This window comes from Phyllostomus hastatus, unplaced genomic scaffold (assembly GCF_019186645.2).
Source record: "Phyllostomus hastatus isolate PE091 unplaced genomic scaffold, TTU_PhHast_1.1 phas_scaffold_78, whole genome shotgun sequence".
NCBI lineage: Eukaryota > Metazoa > Chordata > Mammalia > Chiroptera > Phyllostomidae > Phyllostomus > Phyllostomus hastatus.
Window position 1 is genome coordinate 85,307,849 of NW_025334041.1, and position 14,887 is coordinate 85,322,735.

Here is a 14,887-nt window from a genome sequence, read left to right on the forward strand (position 1 = left end):
AACATGCAGGCAAAGGTAGCCAGCTTAAGGGGAAACATTTGTAGTTTCTGCTACTTAAAAATTAAAAAAAAACACCTTAGGTCAAATACCATAAACAAAACAGCAAAATACAAAAAATAAATGGGATAAATACTTCCAAAATATTAATATTCTTTTTATATAAAGTGTTGTATAAAGTTCTAAGAGAAAAGATGATCGATCAATAAGAAAAAATTTGAAAATGTTAAAATGCAAATAACAGGATGGCAATGGCTAACAAATGTACTCCCCCTAACAGATACTGAATATACAAACTGGGCTGAGGCCTTTCTTCTCCTATCAACTCGGGAAATGTTAAAACCAATTTCTAGTGTCATGGAAGATTTGAGAAAATGGGCATTCATACACTGCTGGTGGGAGAAAAGGCCAATTTCTAAACCTTTATCCTCCATAATCAAAGATGGATCAAACATTTACATATAAGAATGTCTATTGTATCATTTATTGTCCTTGAATTTAGGCATTATGAATTTAAAATATTTTTATGAAAAATTAACTAATTCATATAAAGGTAATATAAAACATGGTTCTATGCCTTTTAAAATTTAATGTATCATAAAAACTCTTATTCTTTTAAATAATACATAGTAAATCATTGTGTTATCACACAAAAATAACGTATTTAGGGAATTACTTAAGTAACTACAACAGTGTGGCCCTGGCACCTTGCCACTATTATAAACAAGTCAGCAGTCAGCATCCTTTATGTTTTTTGTTGCATATTTAGTAGCCCAAATTATGCTCACTTAAAATTGATAGCTGTTGCCACATCAACTTCAGAAAAAGTCCTATCAGTTTATATTCCCAGCAAAAGTGTGTAGATTATTCATAATAGTGAGAAACAAGAAAAATCTGTATGGCCAAAAGGGCTTCTTCAAAATTGGTTAAATTACAGTAAATGCAGTTAAGGGATTATTGCCCAGCAACTCAGAATGTTATGGATGAATGTTTAATGACATAAAAATGTTTGCTCTGAAAGGTTAAGTGACAAAAACAAATTAATTCACTGGAATTCATATATATGCTATTAAAGACTATCTACCTATGTATTTATCCATAGGCTGTATAACAAAATGTTAATTGTGGTTGTTTTTAGGTGGTAGAATTACAGGTCATTAAAAAATTTTCTCTTGCCCTGGCTGGCGTAGCTCAGTGGATTGAGCGCGACTACGAACCAAAGCATCGCAGGTTCAATTCCCAGTCAGGGCACATGCCTGGGTTGCAGGCCACGGTCCCCAGCAACCACACATTGATGTTTCTCTCTCTCTTTCTTTCTCTCTCCCTTCTCTCTCTAAAAATAAATAAATAAAATCTTTAAAAAATTCTCTCTTATGCTTTTAGAATTTTCCAAATGGTCTAGAAGAAAAAACATTTTTGTAATCATTAAAAACATTTAAAAAATAACATTAAAATACTACTCTAAAGACTAATTGTGTTGGTGTTGTGAGAATATAAATGCAACCATCACCCTTATCATAATAAAGAAAATTTCAGGATTGACGGTAGCCACATGGCCAGTGTTTCCAATTGAGTGTACATGTAGAGTACCATCACTGGGCACCCAAAGGTGTCATCAAGTGCTTCGTGGTCACTGCTGAGGCTCCACCTGTGCTCAGAAGGGCCAAGGGCAGAGATGAGGACCAAGGGTCTCTGCCCTTCAGCAGCCCTCAAACAAGCAGAAGAGGGCAAGTACCAACAATGTTCATCCATGGCAGGACACAAAGGGGCTAGAACTCTGCTGCTGAGGTTCCCAGCCAGAAACGTTAACATATTTGAAGGTGAAAACAAACAAACAAACAAACAAACAAAAGCAAGGCAATAGCAGTCTGGAATTCCACAAAGTTTTATGTACAAGTATGTTACACAAAGGAGTTTTGCGTACATCCCCTCATGAGGAAGCCCTAACCATCTACAAGTACCTGAGAAGTACAAGAAAGGAGGAGAAGACTGAAAGCTTTTCAAGGTGAAGGGACAGTGAAAAATTAAAGGCAAAGGTACTGAGCATAGAATTTACTTGACAAGAGGAGAGACTATATGAAAGAAAATTATTTCTTATGACTTAAAAAAACCACTAGCAAATACATGAAATTCCATTTTAATAAACCTCCAAATTGTTCTAAACCCAGGTAACAACCTATTTAATCATATTTGATACAACAAATTTATAATGTTTCAAAATCATTTACCCAGATATTTAGAGTTGGTCAAAAGGGAATGTGCCCTGTACTTGAAGAGTTCTTAAGAGATGGTTCTGGTAGAGTAGATTTCAGGCTTTTCTATGAAAGATTTTTATACTTGACATTTCATGGGGGTGGGGGGTTTGGTAAAAGCAAAACAAAAGTCACTATAAAAGTACCCCAATTCTCTATCCAGATGTAATTTTAAACATATTAGCCTTTAGCATAAAATTAAGTTTATATTAGGTTGGCCAAAAAGTCTGTTAAGTTTTTTCCATGTAATGGCTCTAGTAGTGCTTAGTGTCTTTTAATTTCATTTGAAACAATTGAGTTAGATTGTGTTGTGGCAGGTGTCATATGAGTGTGCATTTAAAAAAACATCAAAATTGGTAGATTTTTGTGCAGCAGTTTTACTATTGAAGATGGAAGAAAATACACAACATTTTTGGCTTATTATGCTTTATTATTACAAGAAAGGTAAAAATGCAACTGAAATGCAGAAAACGATTTGTGCAGTGTGTAAAGGTGCTGTGAATGATCGAATGTGTCAAAGGTGGTCTGCGAAGTTTCTTGGTACTACTGATATTTTGTCTAAATAATTATTTGCTGTGGGGCTGTCTTATGCATTGGAAGATGTTTAGCAGCACCCCTGGCCTCTACCAAATAGAACCCAATAGTGGGAGATAGCAGACATAATTAAAATATTCAAATCAATAAAGATATTGGTGAAAATAAAAAAATGTGTCTTATATTTTATGGAAAAAACTGTAATGGACTTTTTGGCCAACCCAATACTTTAAAATGAGGTGATTAAAAGCATTTGAGCCCTGGCTGGTGTGCTCAATGGGCTGAGCGTGAGCCTGTGAACCAAGAGGTCACTGGTTTGATTCCTAGTCAGGGTGCATGCCTGGGTTGTGGGCCAGGTCCCCAGTAGGGGGCTCGCAAGAGGCAACCACACACTGATGTTTCTCTCCCTCTCTTTCTCATTCCCTTCCTCTCTCTCTAAAATAAATAATAAATAAATAAATAATCTTAAAAAATAAATAAAAGTATTTGAATAGCAGCAAAACAATGGTTAATTTCGACAATCCAAAACAAAAAAGTGACATGATTAGCGTTGGCCAGCTTAGGTCTAATAATACGGGATCATCACATTTCCCCTGGGGAAAGTATAGGAACACTCAGAACAATAAAGAGATCTCAGCAAGAGTTTTCACTCTGCCCTGGTCAATAAGACAGGCCATAAAAGTACCTTTAATAATGGCTTATTAATCCACAGTGGCATTTAAACATGACAGAATGTACTTTTAGATAAAATGCAATTAGTTAAGCCAGAAGCTTCCCTAATAGCAACTGAGTGAAGAGCAGTGGTTCTCCAAGTGTCCCTCCCCTGTCCTCCCCACCAGCAGCATAAGCCACACCTGGGAACTTGGACATGCAAACTCTCCCACTTCCTGCCTGGCAACCTGGTTCACCAGACCCTTCAGGTGGTTGTGATCTGAGGGCACTGCCGTGGAAGATACAACAGAGGTTTGCATGTGAAACCAAGCACAAAATGCCCAGTTCAGTGTTTTAGGCTATTCCTATGTTGGCTGACCCAACCTCGACTTCCCATTGCCCACCCCTTTCAATGGGCAGCCCAAAGAGTAGGTCTCTGTTCAAACACACTTTCAAAAGGTCCTTAGAGACAGGGCTAATGGGAAAAGTCATCTATTTTTTGTATGTTACCATAGTAACATGAAGCATCATTTATTTCTACCAGAAAGGTCCCTTTTGCAGGGGACACTGAATATAACAGAGAAACCTGCAGGAAATCAAATTTTGGAAAAGCAAATATGGGAAACTCAGATTCTAAGCCTTCTATACACACTTTCACAGCCATGTTCTATCAGTGGTCCCCAGCGTTTTTGGCACCAAGGACTGGTTTCATGGAAAACAATTTTTTCATGGACTGGGATGGGGAGGGGTAGAGGGGGTAGGGAGGCAGGAGGCAGAGCTTAGCGGTACTTCGGGCTGCGTCCAGGGACAGGGAGGATAGAGGTTGGAAAGCCCTGTTCTAAGTGAACTTTCCCTCATTATGCCTGCCCAATAAGGAAAACCTGTGTCCTGGGCCAGCCCCCACTGTCTACACTGAAAGACATAATCTCCATGTACTGGAGAAACTTGTTCCTTCATGCCCCCTACTGGTCTCAGTCCCAAAGCCACAGGGAAGCTGACCGGTTGCATCTGTACACATTCTTAATGACACTTTGTGTCCTAAGATGTCCTTCTTTTAGGTTGACATCCAGCCCTTCTTGTGAGAGCTGCCAGAAAAAGAATAATGTTTACTTCTGGATTACAAAACATATTCCTGTATTATGAAATCAGTTTCTTTGTGTGTGTAACCCTTTATGTTTATAGTTTATACATAGTTTCCATATTTCCATCTTATTTGATTCTCCTAACAAGCTATGAGATGGGTACAATTTTATTCCCACTTTACAGGTGAGAAAACTGGAATTTAGGACTGAATTCAGTAAACAACTGAGTATTAAATGTTATGGAGGGAATACAAATATTTTGCATCACAAATTAAAGAATTCAAATGATCAAAAGAACCCCCAAACTTGCTTGCATTTGTCATCTGCCAAATGATATTCACCAAAATCACTTGGTTTTTCTGGCTTGAGAAGGATGGGGAGCAGGGAGATGAGAGAAGACACTCTCCCACTTACAGAACTGACAACCTACAATGAAATTCTGCGGGGCTCATTTAACAACAGTGATAACCTGATGGCACTAAGATTAAGTTCTTACTGCATGCCAGGCACCATTCTATGCTCATTAAATACATCCAACAATGGTACTGATAACACCATTTTAGAGATAAGAAAAGCAAAGCACAGAGAAGCGAAGTAACTTGTCCAAGATTACACATCTTACTCTCTGGACATGAAAGAGGAGATGGGACTGGAGGTGACAAGCCCCTGTGAGGTCTGCTTTGCGGCCATGGAAACCTGACATGGAGGGCCACCACCACAGGAGCTTGGACTACCTTTCCAGGGCTGCCATTTAATCAATAGGCTCCACACTCTCTCTGCAGAAATATCAACCAAGGTTCCAAGTAATCAGGAACATTAACTGGTTCCTTCTCAGAGTGTCCCCGTGAAAAAGGGGACGGAGGGGAGAGGTCTTGGTTTTCTAGATTTTGGTTAGCAATGGAACCCTAGCAGATGTGCCTGAAGCTGCCTTCTGTTACTTTAAGAAAATTAAAGAGAGGAGAAAAAAAAAGAAAAGAAAATTAGAGAGGAAAGCAGCTCTGAAGGAAATGTGCAAATTAAAATGCATGTGGCATTAATGAGTATTTAGTAGTCTAGCAGAAAGTGAGATGGGAGGCAGAAGTTCTAGTAAATGCTTTTTTAGAAAAAGAAATAGAAATAAAAAGAAAACTCTCTGGTGTAAATCACTCCTGCCTTATTTTTCCTTGACTCCCCCCCCCACCCCAAACTGCTCATTTTGGAATTATAGGAGCCAGTTTTTTACACATTAATCAATCTTTTAAGTTTATACATCTTTTTCTTAAAGAAGAAAACAAAGGTCAAGTTGAACTTTTAGGCTAAAAGAAAAAGTGGATGATGAAAGAATGCAATCTCCATGGGCAATTATTACACTGTGATGGGGAGTGGGGGAGACAACTTTCAAAAGGTGTCCTCAAAACTGTTTACCTTCGTCATTTCCTGCCTCTAATTTTTCACTGAATAATTTAAAAACACCTTGAAATCCTAGGAATTCAACAGAATTTAACAGCAAGTTCCAGAATATCCAACATAACCTCTCCTCAAGGCAAAGTCCCAAATCTGGGTGATGGGACTACAAAGCCACAGTTAGGGGACTTTTCCTAGCCACATTCCTTCAGCACTTTAACAATCCCGGCCCAGCTTCTGACTCACTGTGGGCCCTGTGCACTTCACTTTCCCCTTGTATAAAAAGGGAGTGATAATTCCTCCTCCATCAGGTTGGTGTGAAAAGTAAATGAGTTAATATGTCAAGCACTTAGCACAATGCCTGACAGAGAAAAATGTTCAAGCTATTATTTTTACTTCTAGAATTTCCAAAGAAAATTACAACAGGGAAATTGCATACAGATGGCTTTTATTGTATTGGTAATGTTTTATTGCTTTAAAAACATCTAAAATCAGAACAACCATCCATAATCATGCCACCTGTTGGTGAGTTGCAGCAGGAGCATCCGCTCCACACTGCTCCCTACTTCCCTCAGACGATTCCTGCCCGTCTACTGCAGTTCTCAAACACCCCTTCATGGGCAAGATTACAGGTGGGTCCATGATCCCCCTGAAACTGTGCATGAAACTGAGCAAGGCTGTGGCTCTGGGCATTTAAGAGGACGTTCCACAGCTTTTCTCAGACTCAGATGTATTGAGCAACTTGTTTTACAGGGTTAAACTCGGGGAATATTCACGGAACAATTCATTTTACAGAAGCTGTGGCGATAACCAGGACACCTAGGCTGTTCATCGCTATCTTCACACTGGACAGACCTGGCTCCGGAGAGTTCAGAGCCTGCCAGGCAGTGCAGGGCACAGCGCCCCTCCTCACTTACAGACCGACCTGAGAACTTCACCGCCGAAAACTCACCTGCTCCGCAGACCCGACCCGGAGTGCGGGGGTTTAACTTCCCCCCTCCCTTCCCCCATACCTTGTTCCCGTCCAAGAACAAATTCAAAGGAAATTGGCACTTCTCCGTCTAGGGTTTCACTCCTGCCCTCGGCTGACTCTTAAACTACTTCTCCAAGGGAACTTAATTAAAAGAACAACTAATCCGCACAAAAATCCAGAATCTACCCCAAAGCTCAAGAGCTCTAGAAGTCAGAAGATTGAGGGCACCTCTCCTGACCATGAACATCTACTAGGGCTCAGGGATAAGCAGCGGATACCAAAGGGAAGCAGGCAAGGTCTGGCTGGAGGGTCGGACCGTGGTCACCCTTTGCGAGTCCACAAGCTACTGACGCGAGGAAAGACGGGCTTGGAGGCAGCCAGGTAAGCAGGTAGGTGTGGGCAAGTGAACACATACAGACGCGGCAGATTGAAGTTCAAGCCTGAACACCCACCGCTTGCCCCTCCCGGGTGGGCGTTCTCACACACGGCCCAGGTGGCCACTTCTCGGGCAAAGCATGGGTGGTTCGACGGTCGCCCTCTTTGGAATGGGCTCCCCAAATTTCTAGTAAGCCCTATCTACTCTCCCTGCCTTTCAGCCTCCAACCCTCGAAAAGCATTAACCTTGTTCCACTCTTCTAGGAGGGCAAAGAAAATCCCTGGGAAAGAGAAATACAGGGGACAGGGGAAAGCGGGGTGTCGCCGAAGGCAGGGGACGCGCAGCCGGCAGCGTACATACCCAGTGCGAACAGGGCGAGCTGTCCAGCCGAGGTGACCATTTTACGGGCAGCGGGCAGTAGGCGCTTCAGCCTCCTGCCCTACCTGCGGTGCCCGAATGGCGAAGCGGCGCTGCGGTGCAGGGGGGAAAAAGGCGCTGGAGAGGCAAGGCCAGCCCCCGCGCGGGCGGGCGGAGGGAGGACCAAGAGCTCAGCTGGCCCAAGCGCTTTGGCTACTGAGCTGTCTGCTAGGCGGAAATGGAAAGGCGGTTACCGTCACCTCTCCGCCACTCGGGGACAGGGCGCTGCGGACCACTCCCCAGCCCCAGTGGGGGTGCCCCTCTAAGGGCATAGGAGGTGGGGGTTTGGGGCTGGAGGCGGGGACGCTACACGCACCATGCAGGGCGCGGGCGGTGGGGCGGGGCGATCAGGGACTCTCCAAGCCCAGAGCAGGAGCCTGGCACCCAGGCCACGGAAAAGGCAGGAAGCTTCCGACTTCAAACACCACCCTCAGACTAGTAGGGCAGTGCGACCCAGGCCTTTTTGCCAGCGGTCGGTGCCTGCTGCGGAGCCAGAGCGTCCCCAGGCGCAGTGACAGCCTCTAGGCTCTAGGAGGCGGAGCAGAGCCACCCGCCTGGGATTACCTGTGCCCACTGCCTCTGCAGGGGGTCACCAGAGCAAGGGATTTGGGATGCAGCCCTGAACCGACTTGACCTGTGAACTTATCCGGCTGCCTGCCGAGGCTTGGCCTAGGGAAAGTGCTCCCTAGAATCAGCGAAGAATGTGTTAAACCACGTTGCTTACCTGAGACCCCATCCCAGCGAATAACTTGATTTTAGGGACACTTATGGCCTGAGCACAGCCACCCTACAATCCCAGGCAGGTACATTAAGATCAGCGGGTCTTCGTACATGTCAGCCTGGAATTGATAGTGACGGTGGCTCTCTGTTTAAGGGGCACCTGGTTGTCTAGCACTACCCGCAGCGCACCCTGGCCTAGACAGCTGAGGCCAGGAATGGGGTAGCATGCTGACAAGTGCTCCCTGAGAGAGGGGTGAGTATGCTGGAGCTACCTGGGTGGCCCTTTCGGGATCTGTGGCCTTGAGCTGGCCCTTGGTGCTAGAATTGAGGGGAATGGAGGGGACAGAGGAAAGACATCCTAGACAAGAATGGAAAAACCATGGGTTCCTTGGTTCCTTGGGGACTGTCCATTGGGAACAGTATGCCCCCAAGAGGCAGCAACCAGTGGTATTCTGCAGATGCTCTGAGCTCAGGGACTAATTCTCTTGACCTACCCTCTCCCCCACCCACCCAGCCTAGGTATGCTGGATGGACCTCTTCTCCTTGGTGGGGGGCAGGAGGAAATCTCCTGCTGTTTCCTTGGCCCAAGGATCAGACTCTCAGGGTTGCTTTTGCTTAGATTGTTTCATAGGAGCTCAGAGGCCTAGTTTTTATAAGGAAGCACCAGGCCATTAGCTACACTGTTTGACCACGAAGTAGTGTAGAAAGGGATTTTGAAAAGAATGTAAATTTACTTTGAGAAACCATTCCTTTCACTACATATGTCAGAGGATACTTCGCTGTTCTCTCAACCCTTAATGATCCATGGTGAGAGTTTTCACGGCAAACCCTGGGGGTACCTATGTCCACACCCATGCATGTACAGGGCATAGTTTCTTTAGTAAGGTGTCCCTGTCTCCCTCAAGCATCTATGTCCATCTCCTTCAGACTGATGTTGACCTGTTCTGATGGCCTATCTGTCTCATTGACAGACTAGTGGGCTGTGGCTACAAGAGGGAAGAAATCAATTATTCTTCAAGTTCTCCTGTTCTCCAGGACCTCCACTAAGATGGCAGAGTGAATCTGTCACCTTGCTTCCTGCTGGGACACACACTCAAGTTCACTGTGGCTGAGGTCTGGCTGTCCAAGCTGGTGAGAGTCAGGTTCAGCAGTTTCCCCTTCTCTGCCTACACACAAAGTCAAGAGTGGGGGAAAGTGGCAGCAGAATCAAGCCAGTGAGCACATCCCTGTAAGGATTGAAAAATCAAGATATAATCTGCCATCTTGTAAACTAAAGAGCATCCAAATTAAAGCACATTCTAATGTTTGGAAATTGTTGATTCCCCCAATGTTTTCAAGAGCCAGTCCATATCTATAGTTTTATAAACCTTTCAATGTATTCAAGTCAAACGGATAACCAAGGGTTGGGTTTTCAAAAATGTCTACAGCATTTGTTGTAAAGTGAACTGAAATTATTTGGAACATTTATCTATAAAACTAAGAGGACACTTAGTGTCCTAAAATGTTAACCCATGGCACCTTGTGTATGTCATTTAATCCACACAATAAACTCATGAGATAGACTTCATCTCCCTTTAATATAAAAACAATTGCGAACTAGAGAATTTAGTAACTTACCCAGAGTTACAAAGCCAGCAAATGGCAGAGCCCAATTTTGTGAACAAAATGAGCTGGTTCTGAGGCCCATGTGTTGGCCTCTATGCTATGCTGCCTCAGTTTCCACATTTTAATAAGGATGAAACTAAACTCACTGGGTTGCTGTGAGGACTAACTACAAAAACTTTTTGCATGCTTAGCACAGTGTTTGATATCAACAAATCTAGCTATGGTTTAAAGAAAACTCCCTCAGTGGCTACACTTTTTCCTTCTCTCAATTTCCTACCATCACCTTTATTTTATCCTCTCTGCATCAGAACTTTGCTGGTGCATGAATGTCTGTGCATGCACATGAGCACTCCTTCCTGCTGGAGACAGTTCCACAGGAGCTATGAAGTTGTTTCTCTGTCTGTGCTGTAACAGCAGCAGGAGGGAAAAGTTACAGAATGTGATTTAGAGGAAGAAATCATTTTTTTTCTTAAAGGGTGGTGTGATGCTTTCGCATATTAGCTGTGTGTAATACTTGCTTTCTGAGCTGAGTGAAATTCCAGTCATAGCCCTGGAAGCTATGTAGACATGTGGGTGCATTCCTTCAGCTAGAGGCACTGTAGCTGTCTTGCTTGGCCACTGAAGGTCCTATTTCTGTGTGGACATGGACCTAATGAATAGGTGGACTTCTCACTAGGAATCTGCCTGGGCTGCCTTTACACACGCTTGCTTCACCTGTCCCTGAGCTCCAGGAGAACCCCCGCTATAACAAGCCAATCGCAGCTTCTCCTCCCCATGCAAAAAACCAGAACCATGTTATGTTTTACTCAGGCCAGTAAAATCCCACTGTCAGTTTTCTTTTTCCTTTCTTCTTCTAAATACTTATTACAGAGGTGTGTTTAAAGAGTCCCCTCCTTCACTGTAATCAGCCTCCCCCTCCATCCTGATTCATCTGGAGGCATGACTGCAGGCAACCAGCTCAGGAGTCTTCCCTGAATGATTCAGGCCTGCCACTGTTCAGATGGGCAATTACCCAAGACACTGGTGAGTAAACAGCCTAGACAGTCTTAGGAAGGACAGCCATGGGCCACAGCACTACCGGAATTACAGACAAGCCTCAGCGAGCAGTGACCAGAGATGGCTTCAGTGCACTACGGGCCAGTTCTTGGTGGCAGCAGCAGACAGCGGGGCTCAGAGGGAAAACAGGACAGGGTTCTTGGCACAGCAGGGGGGCAAAAGTCAGATGTCATCTGTGTATGAGAGAGAGTGAGAGGGATTTTATAAAGGACTCTGGAGAACTTTGTTTAGGCAGAGTGAGATTTTAATGTGTTAAGGGATTTAGGAAAAGAAATCTAATCCAAAGTAAGGTATTGTTCAAGTATCACCTCCCTCTGAAGACTTAGTTATTAATGTATCCCTATCTCTAGCTGAAAGAAAAATAGGAAACCTTATGCTTAGTCTATTTTTATAGTTTTCATCACCAGCATAATGGGTGGGGCAAGGAGCCGTAAGAAGCACTTGCTTTGTCCTCAGCTATTGGGGTGATATTCCTGGTCATTGTTGTCCAAAGACTGGTATGACCTGCTTAACATCTCCCATCTCCCCAGCTCTCAGGTCTGCCTTGGGAATGCACACAGAAGTTGTATATGAAGTTTGAACCCTTCCTTCTCAAGGGATACCACAGGATGGCCCTAACACTCAATATTGAGGTCTGGAGGTTGATGGTTCCATGGGTGGTCCAAGCAGCTCCAGGATGTCAAGGCACTAGGCTGAATCCCTAAGACTTGAAGTTACCACAAGGCTGCTGTGGCTAAAGGCATTATCTTCTCATATAGCTTATGAACTGCCTAGATGACTGGGTACATTAGAGGGACCTGACAGGTTCAGCACAGCGCCCGCCAAACCACTCCATGAAGCGCATTTGAAGGAGGAAGAGCAGTGCACTCAATTCTGTCATTGTGTCGTTGCCACTGTCCTCCCAGCAGCCTCAGCCACAGTCACAACATTCTGAAGACTGGGAAGATTGCCCACCAGAATCCTCAGGGGTGCCTTGGGGACAGTCCTAAAGCAAGTGCCTAGAAATCCCTAGACAAGTAAAACTGATGATGCTCGAGTGAAGCAAAGGACAGACAGGAAAAGGGAAATATAAAGAATCGAGGATGGAGAAAGCAAAGAAATATTGAGAGCTATGAAGGGGGCTTAGTAATTTATTTTTCAGGGATGGGTTAGTCTGTCTGATAAACTCAAAAAATTTCCCCCAGGCTCAGAGAAAAAGGAAAAAAATTATGAGAGAAGTTATGAGACAGAGAAAGATAAAACCAGAACAACCAAAATATTTTTAATAGGGAGCCCAGAAAAAAAGCATAGAGCTGATAGAGGAGAAAATGTTCTTGTTCTCCAAACAGGAGGGATTAGTGGTGACAGGAAGGGCCTGCACATTTTATAGGTCTGTGAGGGGAAAGGGGCTTTGTCTAAAGAGACTATGAAAAGTGCAAGGAAAACTTCCATTCCGTGATGGACATTCAGACCATCATTTTGAACTTCCCATCCTGCCTCTCTTCCAAAGTCTCATTGAAACAGCTGAAAATAAAAAAATAAAAATAAAAATAAAAATATAAAAATAATAATGATAGGAAAAATCTGTCACTGTTCAAAACGGGGGGAAAAAAGTATTCCACCCACATACAAGACATTTAAAGGAATTTCTACACAACTCAGTGCAGATAATACCAGTTGGAGAGAAGGGTTAGACAGCCTTCAATTTATTTCACAGGACAAAAAAAATGCCTCTTAAGGAAAAGACTGCCCCCTACCAGATCCAGTAATGCTCCCAAGGTTGGTTGTGACAAGGGCCATAGACAAAAATTAATCACAGGAAAGTCAGGAATGGCAACCATCCATCTTCTTGAAGCACCCTGGAAGTGCCCAGGTACTGGGCGCACAGCAGGCAGGGATCCCATGGGCAGCTCACCTTGGATGTCTGGTATATAATATGCCAAGGGGGCAATGATGGTCAGGGACCCACTCCAGCTCCCAGACAGCTCTATGTGGTTATGGCACACCAGGGGAAAAACCATTTAATCTGAAGGAAAACTCTGCTCTTTCAGGAGTCTCCACAGACAATTGGCTCATGCAAACTTGTTACGTTCCCTGCCCTGGGTTAGGCTGAGGGATACGACAACGCACACAGTGCCCAAGTTGCAGTGCCCAAGTCTGCTTCATAGAGTCACTCAGGCAGAGGTATCAGGTTGCCTCTGAAAGAAAAAAGTCACATTGACATTTGTCACATAAATGTCAAAGAAACAAAGCAACATCCATGAGATTTTGAGGGAAAATAATTATGACTTAAAATTCTGTTTCATATTTAAGATATTTTTCATATTAAGGTATTTTAGGCAAGCATCTATTAAAAAGTAAATAATTAATGTACCACCATGACTGAAAAAAAAAGACTCCACAGAAAATATTCTAGTCAAGCAAATAAAGTCAATAATGTAAAGGAAATTATAATAAAAGAAACATCAGTGAACTGATGAAAGCAGTAAAACTTAATGTTGAGCCTGACTCTTGATTTTTTATATATTGTGGCACTTACTGTTGGATGCCAATAGACAAAATTTTTCTTTTCTTACCAACAGAATTCCAGTTTTGTGTGGTTGACAACATGCTCTGACACTCTGTTGATGATTGGCCTAGGGCTGGGCATGTGACTGAGTTCTGGCCAATGAACAGTCTAGAAACAGAAACAGAAAGTCTTCTGTTAGACCTCTTGGGGAGAAGTTTGCTTTTTGATCAAGATAGAAAGTGAGGTAGCCTGACTTTTCTTCCTGTTTGAAGGTGGTTGTTTGAGGATGAAATACCTGGAGTGTGACATCCATCTCATGATGGCGAGAAGACTGAAAGAATGTGAGAGATGCCCACTGAGGATGTGGAAGCATATTGAAGAGCTGCTAAACCAACAATGGACCTGCCTCCCTTCACCCACTTTTCTATACAGCATAATTAAATGTCCTTAATGTCTGAGCCACTGCTGGTTGGGTGGTCTGCTATGTGAGGCGGAAGGTATGGTTGGATATTTAATAAAATGATTGAAGATAGTTCTTGAAAGAGAACATGTAATCAGAAATTAGGAGCTGGGATAAAATCATAATAGTCTAAATCTAAAGTCCTCAATTACTATTGTAGTAACTGGGAGGACAGGGTGGTATCGGAGGGAAGAAAAAATGTACTTGTTTTATCATCTTTCATTAAGGAGAACGAACAGCTACTGTAAAAATTTTTAATAGATATATAAACTTATTTAAACATTTTAAAGATAACTAGTAATAGAATAAAAACAGAATATAAAACATCCAAATTTCTTGAGGAAGAAAAGGAGGAGATAGAGACAGAGATTAGATAGATAGATAAATAGATAATGAGAGAATGAGAAAAGGTGCAAGAAATGTAAAAGTCAGAAAACATATATGATCACATGGTAGAGGTAAGCACAAAGACAACTGTGTTCCCATTAAATGTGAACAGTTTTAACTCCTCTTTAAAAATATAAAATCCAACTAAAGACTTTTAAGAAACACACCTGACAGTGATATAAGAAGCAAACACAGAAAATTTACATTGCCCTGTAAATGCAAACCAAAAGAAATCTGGTGAGGTAGTCTAATTATGAGAAAACAAAAACATGCAGCAAAAGAGAAATAATACGTGAACAGGATCATTCTGATCAAAACTGTTAGAAATATGAGGGAATCTACAACAATGAATTATAATCCCTTTGTGTGGCAGATTGTCACATTAATGCTTCCCATGCTTTTGTGTAGTTCCCTCCCACATTGAGTCTGGGTTTGGCTATGTGTCTTGCTTAGGTCAGTAGGACTTCAGCAAACCAAATGATACAAACAGGGGCTTAAAAACTGTT

General features: G+C 42.8%; 1 protein-coding gene across 2 annotated transcripts in view; it reads right to left on the reverse strand.

Moving 5' to 3' along the window:
- TGFA (transforming growth factor alpha) overlaps nt 1-14,887 on the reverse strand; it is a 138,268-nt gene that overhangs the window by 93,750 nt on the left and 29,631 nt on the right. The window contains exon 2 of one of the 2 annotated variants that reach the window (XM_045828470.1): nt 13,602-13,702. In XM_045828470.1, the coding sequence (XP_045684426.1) occupies nt 13,602-13,635 (34 nt within the window). In that variant the 5' untranslated portion in view covers nt 13,636-13,702. Of the gene's footprint in view, nt 1-7,608; nt 7,888-13,601; nt 13,703-14,887 lie in introns of those variants that run through there. The other variant, XM_045828469.1, reaches the window with a different exon arrangement.